General features: G+C 50.3%; 1 protein-coding gene across 1 annotated transcript in view; it reads right to left on the reverse strand.

Moving 5' to 3' along the window:
* The window catches only part of mdy (diacylglycerol O-acyltransferase), a 105,826-nt gene that overhangs the window by 18,809 nt on the left and 64,330 nt on the right, over positions 1-22,687 (reverse strand). Inside the window, exons 6-8 of the mRNA XM_011139615.3 lie at positions 16,235-16,387; positions 7,015-7,195; positions 4,943-5,051 (exon numbers count right to left, since the gene is read on the reverse strand). Of these exons, the coding sequence (XP_011137917.1) occupies positions 4,943-5,051; positions 7,015-7,195; positions 16,235-16,387 (443 nt within the window). The remainder of the gene's footprint in view (positions 1-4,942; positions 5,052-7,014; positions 7,196-16,234; positions 16,388-22,687) is intronic.

Raw genomic sequence — 22,687 nt, forward strand, 5'->3', positions numbered from 1 at the left:
CGAGCAATAGACGGGCGGAGACGTGCTGCATGCCGCGCAGCTTTTCCCAACTCGCCGCTTCTTGACCCGCGCACCTGCCGAGGCACGATACGAGAGAAGGAGAGGCGAGGGGCGAGAGGGCGACGGGGGCGGAGGGAGGGTCACTTAAAAATAGCGCGCAAATAACGAAGATTTTTTCTCGAGTAAACGATCTCCCCTCCGGCCCCTCCCTCTTCCGTACATCCGACTAAATTTTCATTGAAAATTCCCGAAATTTCTCACGAAGGCCGAAGTAGCTGCGCGCAGCCGTGAGGAGATACGCGCGAGGAGACTTTTACGAAGGGAAGCGCGCCTCTTGTGTGTGCGCCCGCGCCCGCGCATATTTACCAAATATTCTAGATTGCATATATAATCGAATAAACGACTACGGGACGGCATGTAAGCGACGGTAAAGCGCGCGTTAGGAAGTCGATGCGATACTCCGTATGCTCCGTCGATGGCTGCCATAAAGCCGCGTGCTTCTCGAGGCAGTAACCGCCCTCGACGCACCCCCGAAAATCCTTTAAACGCTCGTCCCTTTAAGCTGCAGTGTGCCGTGAGCCGATAAGCCGAAGCCCGATGCATCCTCTTTGCCACCTCTCGATCGCGCTCGATCGATCCGCTAGGCAAAGCGCCGCGCAATTCCGCAGGGTGATGGCCAACGGGGCCCCGATAGTTGCACTTTCATCATATAAGAACCGTTGATATTTCGCCGCACGGTCTTGTCAAAATACAGCGAGCCTCGCCTCCGCGCACTGTTTCCTTTTTCTTTTCTTCTTTTTCAAACGAACATGCGCGCGCGCACCTTCGGCCGGCAGGGAGGCAAACAGAAACAGCGCCGCAAAAATGCGAGACAGGCTGCAAAAAAACAGGGCAAGTAAGTAAAAATGAGAGAGAACGGCGCGGGATGGAGCGGGGAAAGGGGGCGAGCGCGACTACCTCGCGCACAAATGGCAGCTCCGGCATTGAAATCCATCGCGCACGGAGAATCATTCGTACGCGGGAGCCAAGTATCATTAGCAAGCAGACGCGCTCCGCCGCCGCGGATTTGCCGGAATTGCGAGGGTTAATCGTCCCGCTCGCCGGAGGGGAATCGCAGGGATTTCCGGTCGCGCACCGGCGCGACCCGTGCCGACTTTCTTATCCATTCATTCTCCGCTCTGCAAGAATAACGAGGCTCAGCAGCCTGGAGCACGCCGGTAAAAAGTGATTACCCTTCCGACAAGCATCATCCTCAGTTATCAATTTCCCCTACCCTCTCGGATCCGCTACTCCGGCGCGGCAGGCAATATCCTTGTAGATTTCTTAATCTCGCAGCCCCGCCTCTCACCCGCTCTCCCCGCCGAGATTTTCCCCTCGTGGCCCTCGTGACATCCGCGCTCTGCGACAGTGACAGACCACGCCGAGCTAAATCGAGAAAAGCGAACGTCTCTCTCTCTCTCTCTCTCTCTCTTCTCTCTCTCTCTCTCTCTCTCTCTCTCTCTCTCTCTCTCTCTCTCTCTCTCTCCTCGCCAGCTGGACGTTCAATCGAGAAACGTGACTGTCGTAATCGCGACTCGCAATTATCAGATCCAATTTGTCGCCCGGGCGAAGAAAGAATAGCACGCGCAGCGAGTGCGAGAGGGCAATGGCAGGGTGGTGGTGGTGGTGGTGTCGGTAGGGTCGAAACGAGCGAGCGCTTCGCCGTTTCTCCCCGGCATTAACTTCGCTGTGACTAGCGTGGCAATTACTTTGCGTTCGGTCGATATCGCGATTTCGAACGCCTCTATCGGCGAGAGACGAGGAGGTGGAGAGAGACGGCAGCCAGCCTCACCACGCCACTTTTCGCCGCCGCCGCCGAAGCGTTCCTTCAGTTTCTTTAGGAAATGGGGGAGGGGAGGTGGCGTAGAAAGAGGCCACTGAACGATTTGCAGAAGCAATTTGTCGAAATCATACGGGCGGTAGCCGGAACGGATTGCCGGCTGCGTCGAGTAGCTCGCGAGTCGATCGCGTTTCGCGAGGCGATGGAAACGATTAAATAATATTCGCTCGCGATGTAGTCTCGAGTGCAAGGATAGCTCGGCCGGGGAGGAGAGGAGAGAGACGCACGCCGTCGGACTGCCTAATCGCGAACGCGGAAGTTCCGACACCGTTATGGAAAGGAGCAGCCACCAGCCGTGAAGTTCCGCAACAATGCATCCAACTGTGAGTAACATGGGAATGCGCAGACCAGACTGATGGTAGGCACTCCCCGACGAGAGATTGCTCTCCGATGGTGCGCTGCGCGCGAATTTTAGTTAACAGGAAAAAGAATTATACATACACACACACACACACACACACACATGCATGTATATGTATTATATTGACTGTCCAATTTCAAATTTACGTCCCAAGGACACTTCGAATTTGACATTTTATCGAATTCGAAATGCACGCGCACTTGTTTTCACACGGCAATCACATCGGACACACACAAAACGCTGTAATTAATTTTTAATCACATTGGCAGCTAAAATCGAAATCTCTCCGGCGTGAACACACGGTCGAAATGTGTCCCGCTCGCGCCTGCCGCCGCGTGTTCCTCTGCTCTGTTATTCTTTTCCCTTTTTGTTTTTTGTGCTTTGTTTGCACAAATAATTGCGAATCAAAGAGCGCTTTGGATCGATGAGATTTAATAAAAAATTTACTGTATTTTCATTTGCGTTGCCAGATTCTATATTAAATGTGTCAACTCCGACGACGAAGGGACTCGGTAAAAAAATATTAAACCCCCGCTTCGGCCGGTCCGGGCGCGTCGGTAGGGGAAAGAATTTTCGTACGCATTTAACGGAATCTATATATCGCACTTGGTATTACTACGAACGGTTGAATTATTAATACCTTTAGTGAATCGATGATGGGGTCGGGATTTTCGATAGCATTACGTACGAAATATGGGCGTAGTTGGTGAACCGCGGACGCCCGCCGCGGATCAGCTGCGGTTTAGCCCGACCACGTAAAAGGACCCATTTAAATCCATGGTCCTTTCACAGGCACGCAATGGAAAATTCCCAACGTCGCAACATGCCCTGTCCAGCGTGTGTATTGAAGCGTCCCTCGTTATCAAGCGATCAAAGCTGCGCGATCCCGCGAACAAGCGCGCGCCGCGCCGCGAGACTAGAAAGTATATATAAATATCAAACCACGCGCGCATGCCGCTCTTCCCGTGCTCCTCTAATTAGCACTTTAAATTGTCCGCGGCCCTTCCCCAATTCTGTTTCACCGCCGATACGGCTTGTTTAATTAAGCGATTCGTTTATTACACCTCACCGCTAACGATTGATAATTTGCTAATTAACCGTCTCTCCGCGCAGATTTTTTTAATTAATTTAAAATATGTCACACCTGCGTCACCTGCGCGCGCGTGTATGCGTGTGTGTGTGTGTGTGTGTGTGTGTGTATCTATATATATTTTTTCGCGGGAAATGTAATAAAAATCAAATTATAGAGAGAGAGAGAGAGAGAGAGAGAGAGAGAGAGAGAGAGAGAGAGAGAGAGAGAGAGTTTTCTCTTTAATGTGATATAAATTGTCGCATATTTAATCATGCATTATATAAAATTCATTGTGCGACATGAAAGTGACAGAAGAAAAAGTCGTTTACTTGAAATTTTTATTTGAAAAAAGGATATTATATTTTAAGTAACAGGTTTATCACATCTAATTATACGCGCGTGCTTCGTAAAAGATGCCACAGATACACAACTCGAGACCTTAGCATGAAAATAATACGACGTAGTTGGAGAAACTCGCAACCGGCGATATAAGTGATAAGATTAAGATTCTGCGAATTAAATATTTCATATTGACCGGATTTTACTAGCGACGTCGTTCAGCTGCAAATAGACGCGGTGGCGCGTATATTCGTGACAAAAATATCGATCACGTCATCCTCCCGCGCGGCGTCCACTACAATTATCAAATCAAAAGACGGAGGTTTAATTTCGGGACAGAAACCGATGGCGTGGCGGAGGCATTAGCGCGCGGTGCGAACGGGAGAAACGCGACGTACCGTTAACGCGTTTTTACCCTTTTCCTCTTACTCTGGCCTTATTTTCAGCGAGACCGCTGTAATATCGCGAAAAAACAAATAGGACGCGCATCGCGTCTCGGTGGGGAACGCTTTGCCGAGCTATCGTCGTCGTCGTCGCAGTGCGCGCGCGCGCGTGGACATCACGAATTGTCGCGCGACGGAGTTATTAACCCCGTGAAACATACCAGTGACACCTCCGCGAGCGGAGCGCGCCGGTGATAAAATATATGCTTTGTGCACGTCGCTGAGAAACTCTTAGCTCCCTTCCTTCCGCATCTGTTTAGCATTTTAAGAAATGTAATTTACATCATACTCGTGATATTATGCAACGTTACATCGCGAGCGGATATATAACTCGGAACAGCACTACTGCGGGCTCTGTGGCGCAGCTCTCGCGCGCGCCTTTTTCCTGCATATTTTATCGCGGGCGAATTCGGTGGGTCTGGCTGTTGCGGCCAGCGCAGAATTTGTCGTATCGTATTTGTGTGCATCGAATTTCCGGGCATTACTCGAGAGATTGATCGTACCTATTTGCCGAAACCAAATTACACTTGTGCTCTTCTGCCGGCTGCGCGCTATCTTACCGGCTGCTTCGCCCTCGCGGTTAGCCCGACTTATTTATGACTGGCGCGATAAATAATTAGCTCTCGTAATAGGGCCCGAGATATTGGCTGGGACATCCATAGATTATTATTCGCGCTACTCGGGAGTATAATGGCAGGCGCAAAGCTGAACGGTATATATGTACGTGCAACGGAGAGAAAATTGATTTTCTTTGAGAGAGACGGCGGGAAGAATTATTTATCTAACCGGATAATATGCTTTAATATGTAACATGTAATATATATATATATATATAATCGAATACTCACGCTGAAGGGGATGAGCGAATTTTTCACGGAGGGAATCATCCACTGCTGGAAAAGCGCCATCACCACTTGCAATCCCACGACGACTTCCACGATTCGCTTTATAAGAAACCTGTAAGTCAGATGACACGCTCGTGTCAGTCGTGTCGTGCGGCAATTTTGCGAGACCACAGCGCGAAATGCAATTTTCAATTCAACACGATTGTGTTACACGTCCGGCGCGAGCTAAAAAATACCTGAATGAATTCGTCAATAATTTAATTTAATGTTCGTCGCGCTTAAATTATGCACCGAATTCTTGCATAATTTTGGGCTGCACATTTCAACAGTGTCACGTAGGAATGTCATTAAAAAGGAATAACATTTTTAATCATATTTTTGTGTGATATCTCCCGTTACACACTCTTGTCATTCGGTCGCTGAGATATAGATACATTTTATCGGGCTTATCGACCGTCTCTGACCTAATTCGCCCACATATTTGATTCTATTACATTGATCATTATTACGCGCCAGCCGTGTACATATATTTGCTCGGAGATTTTATCGACAGAGCAAACCGATTTCCGGCCGACCGACCCCGCGAATTTCCACCTCCGTCTTCCTCGTCACCCTCCCGACGCACACACCCTCTTCGACTGTAAACCGGTTCTGGAAAAATCGAAAATACGACTTTTGAGTACCGTCGCGAGTGAAACGCGACGTTCCCATTCGGCGGTACGTCGTCCGCCCGAGTTTCGTTTCCGGCAAACTGCCGGCGACAAGAAAAGCCGAACAGTTTGGATGCACTTTTCGACGAAGCGGCTGCGCGGAAGGCGTAACAGTGCACAAAAGAGGGAAGGCGCACTATGAAAACCAGGTAAGGGCGTCGATACAGTCGGACGAACGAACTTGAGGAAAGATCTCACTCTGTGTGTTGTGCTCAAACGAATCTATTAAATAAGGATTCGGAGACGTCAATTATAAATTTCCAAGTGTATACAATTACGGCGTAATATATGCGAGCAATATATAAGTGATAATTAATATAATATAAAGTAATAATTAATAATATTATACAATATATCAAATGGACGAGACACAAATTAAAATGCAATATACATGTCCATTCAATAATGTTAAGAGAGCTCATTATTGAGATATTTCATAATAATTTACATGGACATATATTAACAGGTATTGCAGCCAATTGCGATTAAAATCTCTGCCCCCCCCCCTCTCTCTCTCTCTCTCTCTCTCTCTCTCTCTCTATTGGAACTAGCAGATTGGTAGAGAAATCTGTCGCGAGGTCTGATAAAATGCTCATTTGTATTACTTTTTCAATTATTACTTGTACAACTGCGAATGATGGGATCGTGGAAATACGTTCAGATTATATCCCGCGCATGCCAAGCCGCAAGCGCAACTCCACAAAAGGGAATGTGCGCGTAAAAGTTGCACGGATAATTCGCGTTTTCCAATAAAGTCAGACGTAAGGAAGAATTTTCTTCTTCCGCAGAAATTTTCTTCCCAGAAGGCAGAATTCGTTGCCTGCAATCTGAGCTCCGTAAACCGGTGACTCCGGCATCTGTTGACATTCTTTACGAAAAGGAAATAAGACATGGAGAGGGGGGGGGGAAGAATCTATACGAGAAATCTCTGAGAGCAAACACGGACTTATACGTCTCACGCAATGCATACACACTCGCGTGACCAAAGTCAGACAATATCAAGTTTCCACTTGAGATGCTTCCCGATCGGGGGAGCGAGCCAGGTGGTATTCCCGAAACACATGTAAACAGAAATATGACTATATTGTCCCGCCAGTCGAATGAACAAGTCGAATGAACGAGACACACCAGACGGCCGAGCGTGCGTAACCGCGCGAGGAGAATATCCGATCGGTAGATCGCGAGCATGCGAAACGTCGATTTCAATCGCGAGCGGGTTGCGTATATATCGTGATTGAAAACAATCCAATCGTCGAAAAACACGTCGAACACGCCCGCCGGAAGAGTCTTGGATCGAGGTCACTTGTAGTTTCACGACCTGTCCCTAATCGAAGCGTATAAATCGAGAGACTTTAATTCATTCACCTCTTCCGGGTCCTCTGTGTCCTGGGAAAGTTCAGCTCGTAGCAGAGGGTGGGCGCGAAGATAAAGTAGTAGAGGTCGGCGAAGTTCAGATTGTCGGGATATTGCACCAATGAACTCCCGCGGCCGTTCGTCCCGTTCTTTAAGCTGTCGATGACGTCGCCATTCTGTTTAACGCCGGAAGCTGCAACAGAAAAGACCACACATTTTATTTCACGTCGACTTTTATTTCCCACCGGTCGCGGCGGCCGTAGTCGATGAAACCGCCGTTATTTAAACCACCTGCGGCTATTGTAAATCGAACGAAATCTAATTCTAAACGAGTTTCCGCCGCTGTCCGGGCTGTCCAGCCGGGGAAAATAATTTCTTCAGAGCGAGCAGATATCCACCAGCCGGCAAATTGACACAGGAAGCTATCAGACAGAGAACGCGAGAGAGGAGACTTTTACTACCGGAAAGATTCATGATTATATCCGACAAGGTGAATATTTACACGCATGTGCGCGCGCGGAACGAGAATCAGATCGTTATTTCGCACGATTAACGATCAGCAAAATTAAAATCAAGTTTCCAGAGTCGTGTACGTAAATACATTTCTTCTCGTATAATCTCTCTCTCTCTCTCTCCCTCTCCCTCTGCCTTTCCGCTCTTTCCAAGTCTTTCAGGCTTTGTCCTTGAGCAACAATACCGGATGCTCGGTGCAATCCGCTCGGCCGGAAGCGGCGGGCGGAATTCCTCGGCGCCGCGCGCTGCGCGTGCGGATTCTCCATCTGCGCGTCTAATCCCACCCGGACGCGGACCGGTAACTGATAGAATCCCTTCAATTATCCAAATCCGATGGATAATCCAATCTGGAATTCAAATAAGCCCGGGTGGCGCCGCGTCGGCTGCCGTTGCGGCGCTACTCCAACACTCGACAGAGCATCCAGGTTGCGTCGAGCGTCGGACGTCGAGCTCCAGGCCGCGGCTAGCCCGTTTTCGTCGCCCGCGTCGATCGACGTTCACGTCGGCGAATGCGACTCCCGGCCCGCTCGTGTTTCTACGGCCTTCGTAATAAATGTAGAAGAATTCGAGCAAATTAAATTCCGACCTGCCCCTTTTAAACCTCGCGTCGCGTCTCGCCTTCTTTTCCACCCGCCGCGACTCGCGAACTACGAGATAAACGTTGCCCTTTCACTGCCCTTTTCTCTAGTACACTCGCCATCCGTCTATCCGAGAATGCTTCGCTTTCGGCGATGCCGTTGGACAACCGCGCGACCGGTCATTGGTGACTCGAGTTTACTCATCATCGTCCGTTTGTGGCGATCAACCAACGATATTTGATTGTCTGTCTCCGATATTTGTTTGTATCTAAAGGGAGAAGCACGTAGACTATTCTCGCGATACACAATAAATTGCTTCGATTTTTACAAAAGGTCGCTGTTTGCTTTCTGGTACCGAGAGACCAATTCGGACAAGATTGCCCGATGGTGAATGGTAAATTCATGGACTTCTTTTCCCCTTGTACTCTTTCGTTTCATTTCGTGGTCTTGAAATAATCCACAGTCTTTAGATTTAAATAACCGATAGATACGATATATAGAATGCAATAAACGGATGCACGCGTATTAGATAATTCAATGTTATAGTGCAATGTAAAGTATTTATTCTATACTATAAAACACGTAGGGAGAGAGAGAGAGAGAGAGAGAGAGAGACGCCTGAAATAGTTGAATATATTCTGCCTTATTCAGACACACCAAACTGCCTCGATGATAAATTCATGGACTTTTTCTGTACCGTTTTGTTCTCGTTTCGTTTCGTTTGTTTTTCGTGGTCTTGATATTATAATCCTCGGTCTTCAAATTTACAAGATGTACAGAATGCGATAAACGAAACGCGTGGCAGGTGCAATTGAACGTTTATAATGCGATGTGAAATATTGATGCTACATAAAATACGTAAATACGGAAAGTAACACAATATGCCGTGCGTAACAGTGCTCTCAATGCGACTTGTCGCGCCGAAGGTCGTCCTTCAGGACAATGTATACACACATAGGTATACGCGTCGCACGTCCCATAACAATCTTTGACGCCCGAGAGAACACATCGGGCCGCGTCGTCGTGCGGCGCGCGTTATCTCGAGTTTCGCAAATCGATTAAAACGCCATGTTCGTGGAGACAAATCGGGTCGTCGCGTCGCTACGCGAGTGCGGTCGCGGTATTGCAGTCATCCCGAACAGTGGCATCGTTTCGAAATCTAAAGGTGATTATTGCACGTATCTCGCTTTTATTAGATATAAGACGGAGAGAGGAGAGAGAGAGAGAGAGAGAGAGAGAGAGAGAGAGAGAGAGAGAGAGAGAGACAGACAAAACCTACAATCAAACTTGCACTAAAAGCGATCAATTCGCCGGAATCGGGCGACTTGTCCGTTGCCGTGTAACTGATTGGGCAAATTATTTTCTCTTTCAGATCTGGAGGAACCTGCAGCCATGGCGAAGGCAGCTGCTTTTCCGCTGGTCGCGGATGCGGTACCGAAGGATTCGGTTCGGGCCGAGCAGGGTCGGCTCGAAGGTACGTGGACGAATTTTCCGTGTGTTGCTTCTTTGCGATCGATATCTGAGATATAATTTTCCAGATAAAAATCCGCAGGCAAAATGCCAAGTCGCGCTACGTGCGCTCGCACGTTAAGCTAAGCCGTTAAGGATAATCGCGGCGAAAATGATATCTTTTTGTTCCAGATTCAGGAGCAGAGCGCGGCCGGCCCTGAGTCCGCCGGTATTTCGGTGAGTGAGAACAATGGGTCTAAAAACTGAAAGGTGTTGAATACAAAGATTTATGGTGCTGGGCGTTTGTAGAATCAATGCGATTTACTTGGTTTAGACTTTTGCACGCTGTGTGCCATTTTACGAAATATGCTGCTTAAAACGAGGAATCGCGAGTTCGAACGTCGATATTATCTGAAAATATTTATGCGCGAAAATGCTTCATCAACTCTCGTTATAATTGTTTAAAGCCATCGAATCATTCGATACGACCTTTGCTATTTCACGCGATATCCCGGCGGTTTTCTACAGTATACAATGCGCAGAATCGAAATATTGCGCCATCAGAATTCACGGAATTACTTTGTCCGCGTTGATAGATTTCGCGTTCGCCGCGCGGTTACCAATTTTCTAAATTTCTCGTACGCGCTATTTACGCCGCGATTACGTTCCGCCGTCGACGTAGCATTCGTAAGTTCCGTCGAGGTAAAACGATACAGCGCCGCAGCAATCTCACGTATCTAGCGCGTATTTCGTTCACGATATAATTCGGACGCGCTGACTTCTTCATGATCGTCGGGATTCCGTTTCCGGTTTTTTGTTTATACAAAGCTGCCCGCGAAATATACGGCCGAGCATCGGCGTTTCCTCGCGAAAACAAAGTTAGCCGTCGGAGTGAGATCCAAGTTTTCGTTTGCTTGCGCATCATACGATTTCACTCGCTGCGGAAACAGCGACTTCAAGTACTTACGATCGTACTTTGCTCGCGTGTGCGATTTGTGATATTTCTCGCGCGCGCGCGATTTTAGCGAAAAAGCAAGCTTTATTAAATTCGCGAACACACGTATCTCCAAAGTGTCTCGGAAGAGAATGCACCTCGCACAGATTGCGGGGTAGTCTTTTACGCAATGTCGCAGAGCAATATTCGCACGAGTGCAAAGCAATATTCTTCGCCCACATGCCGCGGCGTATCGCGGATGTCTCGCGACCGGCATTTAATTCTGTTTATTTCACGGACGAATTTTAATTCCGCGCTTCCCGCCGCCGATATTTTTACGCGCGACACGTGCCGCGGGCGTGCGCCGAAATGACATTATAACCGGTCGCGAGTAAGTTCAATGGAATTATTAAATTCGACGCGCGTGTAACGTTTTCCGTTTGTTTTTCAAATTAGTAGTTCTTGCGAAACGAGAAGGTCGTTTATTGGCAAAACGCGCGCGCAAACGTCCGCGGGGAACGTTCCCTTTTTATCCCCCCTCTCTCTCTCTCTCTCTCTCATCGAAAACGACGTGATCTTTGTGCGCCGTTGTTTACGCGCGATTGGCGACTCGCGAGTGTATTTTTAAAGTGCTTGGATTTATCGCTTTTTTTTTCTCGCCACGCGCCGTTAAAACAATCGCGATCGCGAGTGAAGTGCAGCGAGATGAAGTGACCGAAGGACGATCGACGACGGGGGGGGGGGGGCGGCAATCAGGACGCCGAGGGAACTGGACTGGCGCAGGGCGACGCGGCTGGAGCGGCGGCAGCGGACGGCTTCGCGTCGGTGGATATCAACGCGAGTGGGTGAGTGTTGAATTTGAACGCTCCCGAAGCGTAATAACACGTAGTACACGCTTAAATGTAAATCGCATTGATTCCCGACGAGAAAAAGTAGTTAACAGCGCGCGGAAATGAAAATGAGTCGACGAAGCAAATTGCTTATATAATTAATGTCGTTACAAAATTGCGGGGGAAACAGCGAAGAGAAAACGGCTCGGGCTCATCGGGCGCATCGCTGATTCGCGCATGCTTGCCGAATGCTAGGAATAATGAAATTGCGATGTGATTTCGGCGAACGGCCAAAAACACACGCGCAGGCACACATACGCCAAGTTAGCGAGTGTACGATTACGCAACTCGGAAATGGTTTGATGATTCGTTAATATTCTATGTAAATTTGTTTGATTAAGCCCGTGATCTTCGACTACCACATAGGCAAACCCAGCGCCGTCGGATTATTAATTAAAAATCGTTCTCTACAGCTTGGTTTACGCGCGCGCGCGCGCGACAGCTCGTATTTATTCGTAATTTATACATATATATTCCCAGGAGGTCGGTCGATTATACAAATGTTAAACAAATGTTCGGATCCCTTATAAACCTCGCAGCGCTGCGCAGTTTCATAAATCGAGCCCCCATTAATATCACTTCATTTGCTATAACACATCGCAATAACAGTGGGATAAAAAAGAGCCGCGTTTTAGCCGCGAGCGAATGAAATTACCGCCGTGTTGCCGCCGCGTATCTCCATGCTGAATTAATTCGCCTGAACGCTAACATCACGGCAAGTCTGCCGATTTTTTATCTCCCGTTTAAACGCTTCCGATCGAAAGATGATCGGTCTTCGCGCCACGTAGTTTATTTGATTACGGCGAAGCGGAGGCAATACCAATTTCGAGGAAACCTTTGTGACGAGGTAGGCTTTGTCCCGAGGTTCGTTGACATTCTTGACAAGGCATGATTACCCCCCTCCCCCCTTGCCCTCTCCGTCTTACCTCTGCGTAAGATGATTCAGTTACGTCATAAGACGGCATTGTTGCGCCGGAGCATGTTATCAGCGTCGGCGCTGCGTACACAGTGCAAATTAATTAATTGCACGATGCATTGCATTCGTAATGCGGCTGATAGGTCGCGAAGATGAATGGAAAAATAAACGACGCACGTGAGACCGAAATTTAGGTTCCTTTCGTCTCTCGCGAACGTTTTCCTCCCTCTCTCTCCTTCTCTCTCTCTCTCTCTCTCTCTCTCTCTCTCTCTCTCTCTCTCTCTTTGGCGTTTCTCTGCCAAAAATTTATGGCGGTCAACGTCGCGCGACGTTGGCCTCCGAGTGCGTAAAAGCCGTCTATCTGCGCTTCCAGAGTCTTCTTAGCGGTTTGTGTCACGTCCGACGAAGAGGGGGGGGGCGGGCGGGCGGGCGGGAGGGTGGAAGATCGGGGATCGTAGTCGTCAGGGGCAGAATCTCGTGGGAACGCGACGGGATCGAGCGGGCTTCCGTCCGCGACGGGTGTAATTTCTATTTTTTTCAATCTCGGCCCGAGGGCGTCTCGAGGGCCGACGTAATTTCGCCTTTGTGCCAAGGGATGCCTCGCGCTTAAGACCACCCCTGTTCATATATCTCGAAACTGGCGCGGCGAACGGGCAACGGCGAAAAAAGGGATCGATATCGCGCGGGTAGGGGCGCGCGGCGGGCGCGGAGGGGATGACAGCACACCCTTACGAGGACGAGGACGAAGCTCGAGCGAGGAGTCTCTCACAAATTAAGCACCGGGCGCCGCCGGGAGACGAAGCTCTCTCTCTCTCTCCCTCTCTCCCTCTCTCTATCTCTCCCTCTCTCCATCTCTCACCAATCGATACGATTGCCCGCGATCTTCGACCGTGCAATCCTGCAGACTCGTAAATTGCCCGGCGTCTTTGTCACGACACGGGCCTAAGGAAACTTCAACATCCACTCTCGCTTGAAATTAAGTACTCGCTCGTTGATTCCCTCCCATTTATTCCAGCTTACTCTACGGCTACTTAATTCCCCCGGCCGTGAGATCCCGGCACTTACTCCTCCACGTCTCTGATCGTCATACTTGACGCGCCAATTTACCTTGTTCATCTCCCCATTCATTTCGGAGTTTCCAAATTGCCGCAATCATGCCCTGATTTTCTAACGAAGGGCTCACCGCCGCGATTATCGAATTATTCGGCGACAAAGACGCACACACACAAACACGAATGTGCCTGGAGTCTACGCGTGTACGTCTAGGCGCGTAGACGGAGAGCCAGAGAGACGGCCGTTTTCTTTCCGACGGTCTGCTGGCCGTCTGCGGGCTTCCCTGCGAGCCAACTACGGAGCTTCATTTTTCGCCTGATCGATCGAGCCGTGACGAAGGAGAACGCAAAGGGCCGCGCGCGCCTCGGCCCAGCAGGATCGCGCGCGCGGCGCGTACACGTGGCTACGTTACAGGTCCCGTGGCTGGCTCCACGTCGTCATTACGCGGTACGTAATAATACGACGTGCCACGGGAGTCCGGGCTAGGTAGAAAGGGCGAAAATTACACGGCGTCTGTGCGCGCGCTAGATTACACGAGCTCGTGGTCGTAATAACGGAGTCCCGAGGTGGGCTTTTGTCGATTGCATTTGTCTATCGATCGATCGGCGCCCGCTTTCGCGTCGACTCGCGAATGAGACGGGGCGACGAAGCCGTGGGAGGAGGAGGAGGAGGCGTCGCGAGAGAGCGTCCGGGCACTCGATAATTATGTCGAACCACGTCACTTTTTGCGCCGTAATTAGGACGCTCTCCGGCAGCAGAACGGCGAGGCGACGACGGACGCGGATCGGTCGGTCGGTCGGACGTACAGCGGCCTAATTAACTGCGAACGAAACGCAAAGTCGGGCAAACGCGCGAGCGCGCGTGAGCCGCCATGTCGCGGCCGTTATCGGGCGGGAGTATCTATCTTAATTTTCGGTGCGATACGCCGCGAAAATTCTGGACGCCGGCGGGCGCCGAATTTAGGGGAAAGTTGGAAATTGCGCGTCCACGAGGAAATTTTCGCTTCGATGAAGCGTGAACATTTTGCTTATCGCGTTCGTATTTTTGCCGATGGAACGGCATTCGCGGTGCAGCTCTACAAAGCGCTGCCGCGCCCCCTCCCTGCGCCCCCATCTCTCTAAAAAAAGAAAGAAAAAAACGCCTCTAACGAACGACCTTTTATGAATTTCTCCGCGAATCTAATGTGATTCAAATTGCAGAGACCGGCGGAGGGACGATCCGCCGCGCAAGAAGCCCGGCTCAGCATTTTCAGCCACCATTGACTCTCACCCTCGTCTCGAGCGATCTAATTATATTTATTCTCGACGTAAATCCTCCTCCCGTCTTTCCTCTTCCGCGCGAACACGTCGCATGAATCAGCGCGCATCGCCCCCTGAACGCGATCCAAATCCATTCGCCACACGCGCCAATCAAGTTGCGCAAACGATCGATCAAGGCAGATCGATCGTTTGCGCAATCACGATTAAAAGTGCAAACGCACCGGCCGGGCGCTTTACTGTCGCCTACGGGGGCGGCGGTGGCGGCCTCTCCGCCCTCCCCTAGGAAGGGTTAATACTTCGCGCGCGCGGTGGTGAGTTTATCGGAGGGAAAGGCCGTTCGTATAATTTGACTTTGCCGGTCAGGTCTGAATAATCGATATACCGCGATGCGTCCGACACCGGAAACACACGCGGACCCCGATCGTCAGCTTAAATTGGGTGGAAATCATTTCCCTTTCCTAGCCCCTGCCCTCAAACCACCCTTCCCTCTCCCGTTCCCTCTCCGCCCCGCTGCACGCGCATATGTGCAGGTAGACGGACCGCACACATGCGGTGCACCGCGACGCTGTACACGCGCGCCTTCAGGAGCGAGCAAATACCGCGGACGCAGTCGATTACCGATTCGTAGGACGTGTTTGCGCGCTACCTGGACATGTGCATTGTCTGCGGGCGAGTGCGCGCGTCGCCGCTCATAACGGCGAAGATCTGAAGACGTGACCGAGCGGATCCGTCAAGCATTACGCGTGCAGTGTCGTAAAAACCGCGAAAAGGGAGGCGCGACCGGCAACTCGTGAAGGGTCACTCCTGCGAGAATCGGAGCTTCTCGTGAGCGGCCATTAGTCTTTGAATAGATTCGCCGCGCGCGCGCGCGGTTCGCGTGCGGATAATACGCGTGAGATAAATGGTGCGCGACGGTGGGTCGGTCGGTCGGTCGGTTTTTTCTCCGCCATGCTTCCCGTGTGTTTTGCTTTCGTCACTCTGGCCGGACCCCTTCGTCATCCCCCGATGACGAAAATGAGATTGCGTACGCTGCGTCGTGTGCACGCGCGTTAAATATATCGCGCCGCTTATTTATCGTGTCGCGGATATAATACATATACAGCGCGAGCGCGTTAATATCGCGCGGCGACTTAACCTCTCGCTGCAAAGTGGTCCTCCCTATAGAGCGTGCCGCCTATCATCCAAGCTTGTTTTTCCAACAATTTAAATTTTTCACGTATTTCTGTGGCATATTTCGCATTGTTCAACTACTAAAATCTTCCTCCATCCAACTGATACGTCAATTTTTAGAGTCATTTCAAAAAAGTGATCTGTTATTAAGAAGCATATACTGAACAAAACTGCCGTTTCTACAGAGTAAATTCGTTTACACGAAATTTTAAATAATAACGTAATAAAAAATTTCGCCCGTCATATTGGAATTTCGTTTCTCACACCGGATTTGTATTCAGCGACTCTAAAAACCCCCGAGTAACAAGTTTCACCAGAAATTATTCACCAGAGAAAACGTGCAGCAAAGAGTTGAGCACCGCGACAAAGAGAGAAAGAGAGCGAAGAAAGGAAGAGGAAGAGAGAGAGAGAGAGAGAGAGAGAGAGAGAGAGAGAGAGATGTGTACATATATGCATCAGTGAGTACTTACAGCGAAGATTATTGTAAGACAAAGAGCGACGTCTTATTCTGCCCTGCGCCGCGTTCGCTCGAATGCTCAAGCGACACCACATGTTCACCTGCACGTAGGACCATAACTTGAGGAAGAGAATGGCGTACAGCATACACACGTACATCGCGCCGACTGAAACAACAAATCGTAAAAACGCTGAGCATTAGGCCAGGGCGAAGATATTCTCGGCCGTCGTAAAATTAATACGCTTGTTCGCCCGCGTTTGTTCCTCTGTGCCGCGCTCGGCGAGCTCCTGCGCGCTTGGCTCACCTTCGCGCGCGAGTGTCCCAATTAGCGAGTGAAAAATCTCATCGCGAAAAGAACGGGGAAATTAAGAACATACGTCTTGGGTGCGCTGGGTTGATCTTGTCGGGGTGCCGGACATTTGGGACTTTACTGCGTTATATTCTTCGAATTCGCGGCAAGATCCGTGTCTTCTGGAAAATCACCGACTTGGGAACGGCCGCTCGGTGACTTTGCGACAATTTAGTTCCGAACGAGTTTCAGAGTAACTCTGTACGGATCCGGCAAACGTGTGTTACATTATTGTAATTGTCGGCTATTAATATCAACTTTGAAGGCGCCGCGACTGTTCAAAGTTTCGTCGCGCCGTTGCCAAGCGATATGCTTTGCGATTACAATATTGTCACCGTGGCTTTTAATTTCGCTCGGAAATTCGCTTGTTACGGCAGTGCGACAGTGCGCGAATATTTCCAGTAAAAGTAACGCGTTTAGGACGAACACGGAGAGCCGCGCGTGAATCGATTTGTCAAGGGTGCGACCATCGGGTGCGATCGCCGCCGAATCAGGACAATTGCGGTTAATTGGGACGATTATCTCGGGGAGCTGGACGTAATCACGATCGAGCGTGATTATCGCGAGAGCCCTCAGCTTTGCAGCGCGCGCAACGCGCGATCGCAGATCTTTCTTCCTCCGCGTTTATACAGTAAGCGTCGTTGTTGTCGCCGTCGCCGTCGCCGCCGCCGCCGCCGCCGCTTAATTATCGACCCGGTATTCCCGTCGCGATCCTGAGAATGTCCGTTATTATTATGCGGTGGCGGTAACCGGCGTTGGAAAAGTGCAGACGGTGACGAAGGCGACGCCGGCACGATCCTCATATTTTCCGATATTTCCATCGGGCGTGCCGGCGGCCTCCTTCGTCCCGGATTGTTCGTATCTTAATTAAATCGCGCCTGGATCCCGAGGTGGCAAGATTCCGCACGGCGGAAGGACATAATTTCAGCGGAACGAAACCGTTCTCTGCGCCATCCCTTTCGCTTTCGCGCCGCTCGTCGCTATACCTGCGTCCGCCGCCGCGCTCTCTTCTCATTTACCTGCGCGCTATAACGCGCGCGCGCGCAGCCGGGTGTCGTCGAAAATTTATGTCGCGCTCGCGCTATTAATTCGTTAGAGGACGCGAGCGCGTAGTAGGTTGGTAGTAGGTGGATTCGATAAATACACTGGGAGAAAATTAAGCGTCACGCCGGCGGATGGATCGATGAGAGGAAGCGTCGCGCGTCGCGTCGTACTGCCATCCACTTTGCCGGAATTAGTTTGCGGACTATCGTGCAGGAAAACAACAGATAAGCAGATAGTCGGCTACGTGCGCGTAACAATCGGCGGCAGCGGCAGCGGCGGCGGCGGCAGCGGCGCAAATCACAATCGTTGAAGCGATCGAGAACGACATGCCCCGTCGCGTCGTCTGGCTTTAACGGCGATAATAGGGAAACGAGAAAGCCCGGAGCAAATATTACATGGCGATGGTATCGTTCGTTAATGTACGTACACACACATGCACGTACACACGCACACAGGCGCGCGCGCTCGTCGGCAACGCACGAAAGCGCCGAAGCGTTTCCGCGAAATATGCGCCGGTGCGTGTATTTACCGGCCCCGCAGGGCAGCGACATACCGGCTAAACAGCCCTGGCGTACTGCGGCGCCCCTGAAAAAGAGGGATGGGACCGTCCTCCTCCGGCTAAGCTCTCTCCACCGACGCGACCTGCCCTCGCCCCTTTGCTGCACGTCTTGCCGATTTTCGCTTTGACGCGCGTACCCCGTCCGCCGTCGGACAAGACCGCTCTGACGGCGGCCCCGCGACACGTTCAAGGAGGGCGCAAACGCGAAACGCCGGTAAGTTATTCGTGACACGACAGAGGCGCCTGTGTGTGTGTGTGTGTGTGTTGCGCAAAGTGCAACCTTTTTGTCCCAGTCGAGCCCGCGTCGCCGCGAATATATGCAGTTTATCTCTTTTCGCGGACAAGCGGGCCACTTGACTCGCGACTGATAGTCGCTGCACTCTCTCTCTCTCTCTCTCTCTCTCTCTCTCTCTCTCTCTCTCTCTCGTAACGTGTGTAATGTGTTGGGAAACAATGATAAATCGATAAGCTGATTGAGCGGCTAATGAGATTAGTTAGCGAGCACACAAACTGATATCCAAGACACTGATTGCTACACGGATGATCATGTGTTCGCGAGCGGTGCTGAATATTAAAGCCATAAAAATGCGGCGGATTGCTGACGAGAGTGGGGGGAGGAGCCTTTTCTGGAGATCTTTACGCCGCACGCTGCTAAGAGTAAAATCGTCTCGCGCGAGGCGAATGAAGTGAGCGATCCTGCTCGAAAAGTCGCCCGATGCGTTATTCGACGTTCGACGAATCGAAACGCGTTTCAGCTAGCGCGCCGACGTGCGTCAAGTTGGCCCCGCATTTTTCGAATTTTTTCGAATTGTGCCGCATTGTGCCACGTTCGTGCCGTATTGTGCCGCAATCCGCAACTCAAGAGCATACTCAAGAAAATTAAGAAAAACTAAATTTTTGTTATTATTATTTTAGCCCCGCACTTTTCGAATTCTGAGTTTTCCTTCTTCGTGCTGATTTGTGCCGCAAGGCCGCGAGGCCGATAGCTTCAATAACATTTGAAAAAAAAATAATAAAAACGAAAATTTGCCAGCCGCTCGCTTTTGTCCGAATGAATGCAATTTTTGTTTGTGAATTTCTACTAATTTGTGCCGTTTAAAGAAACTAGATATCTCCTTTCGTTCAGTAGAAAAAAAATGTTAAAGTTGAAATACAAATTAACACATAACTTTTTCTACAATGCATTTATCGCAAGTCTGCAAGTTGTGCTGAATTGCTGCTAATCGAGTACAATAAGAAACCACTTAGAGATGTGCCGAAAACTACTCAGATTGTAAAAAAAGTTTGCAAAAATTGCAAAAGAGATTTTTCATATTTTCGGAATTTCGAAAGTTGTGCCGGATTATACTAGTCAAGTCCAACAACTCCGACAACTTTTTCTAATTGCAAAATGTCCTCGGATGGCTGGTTTTGCATTCTTCAAACGACACAACGCAACACAAATTAGTAGAAATTCGCAAACAAAAATTGCTGCGTTCATTCGGACAAAAGCGGGAGGCTGGCGAATTTTCGTTTTAATTTTTTTTTCTCAAATGTATATTGAAATTATCGGCCTCCGCGTTTGCGGCACAAACCAGCACAAACATAGCATAACAATACGGCGCAATGAAGGAAAACGCAAAAAGTGCGGGACTATCAAAACTTTAGTTTTTCTTAATTTTCTTCAGTTACAGAGTTACGCTTTGAGTTACAGAGTTGCGGATCGCGACACAATACGGCATAAACGTAGCACAATGCAGTACAATTCGAAAAAATCTGCGGGGATTGCTATTTGACGCGTTAAAAGAGTAGTTTGACCGACGGCGAGCCGACCGAGAGAGTCGCGTCGACACGCTCATTTTTCCCGTAAGCGCAAAGTTCCCAGTCCGAGTTTCTACCGCGTGAAATTTACGAGGCCAGGAGAAGTCCGATGGAAGATTATTTCAAAGGTTCGGGAGATTCGAGAAACGAGCAACACGAGACGTCCCGTCGGCCATCCCTCAACAGATCGCCGCGCCGATCGAAGCTACGAAAGCTCGATCGATCGGTTAAATTTGCACGATAGATAAATGCAACGCGAGATGCACTTATCCGCCGGCTCGTCTCATCTATCGATCGTACGATTAATCTTCCAGGTGTGATTAATTACATCTCATACGTGCGCGTTAATGAAATCGCGGCTAACTCGCCGCGACATTCAACGTGTTAACAATGCTTCGGCCGAAAACTCGCAACAAGTTGCTAGATTCACATTTCGGGGCCGAGTATCGACCGCGTTTGTTCTTCGATTCTCTCACCAGACATCATTTCGCAAAAGTCACCGTACGGTGATTTTTCATACGTCCCTTTCCTGCTCGTTTCGCCTGAGCAGGCGCGTCTCCCTCTCTCTCTCTCTTTCTCTTTCGTTCGTAGCATCAAAATTGAACTCTCGCCGACTCTCACCTGGGCGACGAGCTGTGCCGCGAAGTTATTTAGTGCAAACGCGGGGCGGGTATCCTTCGGGGCGTCTCCCGAGTGCGCCGTCTGTACAGTCCGGCGGAAAATTACTTTTCACTCTCTCGCTCTCTCGCTCTCTCTCTCTCTCTCTCTCTCTTTCTGCGAAAACCATTAAATTCCCGTATATTCGGCGGCTCGAGTATCGAGGCTATATATTTCACTCGGTGCAAGAAAAAAATCGTCGCGACGAAACGCTTCGCCGATAGCGGTGAGCAAGGCTATCGCGCCGGTACACCGTGTATGGCCGGGGCGTATTGGACGGGGGTGCATTGTGCTACCATTGCTGCACGATGGGGCTGACGTACCGCGCGTGAAAATAGTTCCTCAATTTTCCACGGCCGTTCGCCGAACTGAGAAATTGCCAGTTCTCACTGGGAGACCATTGTCGTCTGGTGTACCTCGAGACTCACAACTCCCGACCCCGTCGCCCCATTTTCAGTTTTCTCTCTTTCTCTCCCTCTCCCTCCCCCCCCCCTCTCTCTCTCTCTCTCTCTCGTTTTCCATGGATATTTCGACGAGAGAGACGGTTCGTCGCGCGGTAGAAAAGCCCCAGTGTCAAGTTCATGTAATTGCAGAGCTCGATAGACCGCAGAAATTAGCGAAAGCTTCAACTCCGGCATGGTATCGTGGAAAAGCCTGGAGAACTCGAGATATGTAGATCCCTTAAATACAGGGTGGGCGGAGGGGGTAGGGAGGGAAGGAGGGGGGAAGTGACTCGCGTTGTCTCGCGGGGTAAAATATGGACGCGATTGCGGCTCCCGCCGTGGCGCGCGATGTGCAAATAAACGTAGAGAGGGAAAATCGCGGAATCATTTCAAGGGGCGCGCGCGCGCGAGTCGCGAGTCGCCTGATACGATCCAATATTTGTCGGCAACGCTAAGGCGCTTTTATTTGACACTCGTATTATTTCTCTCGCCCAAGTATCGCGCGCGCGCGCGCGCGCGCGGCGCGTAATGTTACAGCGGCAGCGCGAGGTAAGAATTCAGTTCTGCAAACGTCATCCGTCTTTGTTCCGCGCTCGCGTTGGCGAAACTTTTTAGACACACTTCGTACGAGGTTAAATTAATGTCAGCTCCCAAACGGACAGAGGAACAAACAGCGAAACACAATTTCCAGCGAGACCGCGTTTGGTATAACATTCCCCGGCGGATTTCATCGCGCACGCTTCCGTGCGCTCTATCCCGGGCAAATATAAAAGAAACAGCTAGATCAATGATCAAGACTTTGCCCTCGTCGAGAGAGAACACACTCGACACGACGACGACACATTTCCTCGTACGTGAAGCTCGAGCGTGTCGGACGCGCGCACTCTCGTCGCTCGCGAACGCGAGCGTGAAAATAGTTTCTAATCAAAATGCATCGGTTCCGGTCTCTCGCTTCGAGTCGTATCGAAGGAGCGAGGTGAAAGAAAGAACGAAGAGCTGTTCGATGAACACAGAACTGTAGCAAGCAGAGCCGCTGGCGAAACTAGCGGAGACCGATAGATTCCGAGTTAAAACACACGCGCGAAAGTGCATCCGCTCTCTCTCTCTCTCTCTCTCTCTCTCTCTCTCTCTCTCTCTCTCTCTCTGCTGCGCGCCGCTGAATAATATATTTCGCTATTGTTCCCGCGCGCGATAAACAATTGACGGCGGCCATTCAGGGTATCCGATGGGACGCGACAGGAAACGGCAGATGAGCGTAGACTAGGATTTATTTCCGTGCGATTACATTTTCGCACCTCTCGCGCGCGCGTCCCGTTTCAGAAGCCGATACTTTTTCTGCCATCGATGTAATTCGATTAATTCCTTTGTCGGCCGTCGCACCGGCGCGACGGAGTCCACGTCGAGGCGAACAATGTTACGGCTGCCGCGCGTTTCTGCATCGCGTGTGCACATTGCATCTGGCGTGACAACGCGTGGATGCGAAACTATAGCGGGCCGCCGATGCATTTCCAAGCCGGCGCCGTCGTATGAATCGATGCTCCCGGAGCGGCGGCGGCAGCAGCGGGGGGGAGGGGGAGGGTGGAAAAAAGAGAGAGAGAGAGAGAGAGAGAGAGA

Source organism: Harpegnathos saltator, unplaced genomic scaffold (assembly GCF_003227715.2).
Source record: "Harpegnathos saltator strain DR-91 unplaced genomic scaffold, Hsal_v8.6 scaffold555, whole genome shotgun sequence".
In the NCBI taxonomy this organism is placed as follows: Eukaryota; Metazoa; Arthropoda; class Insecta; order Hymenoptera; family Formicidae; genus Harpegnathos; species Harpegnathos saltator.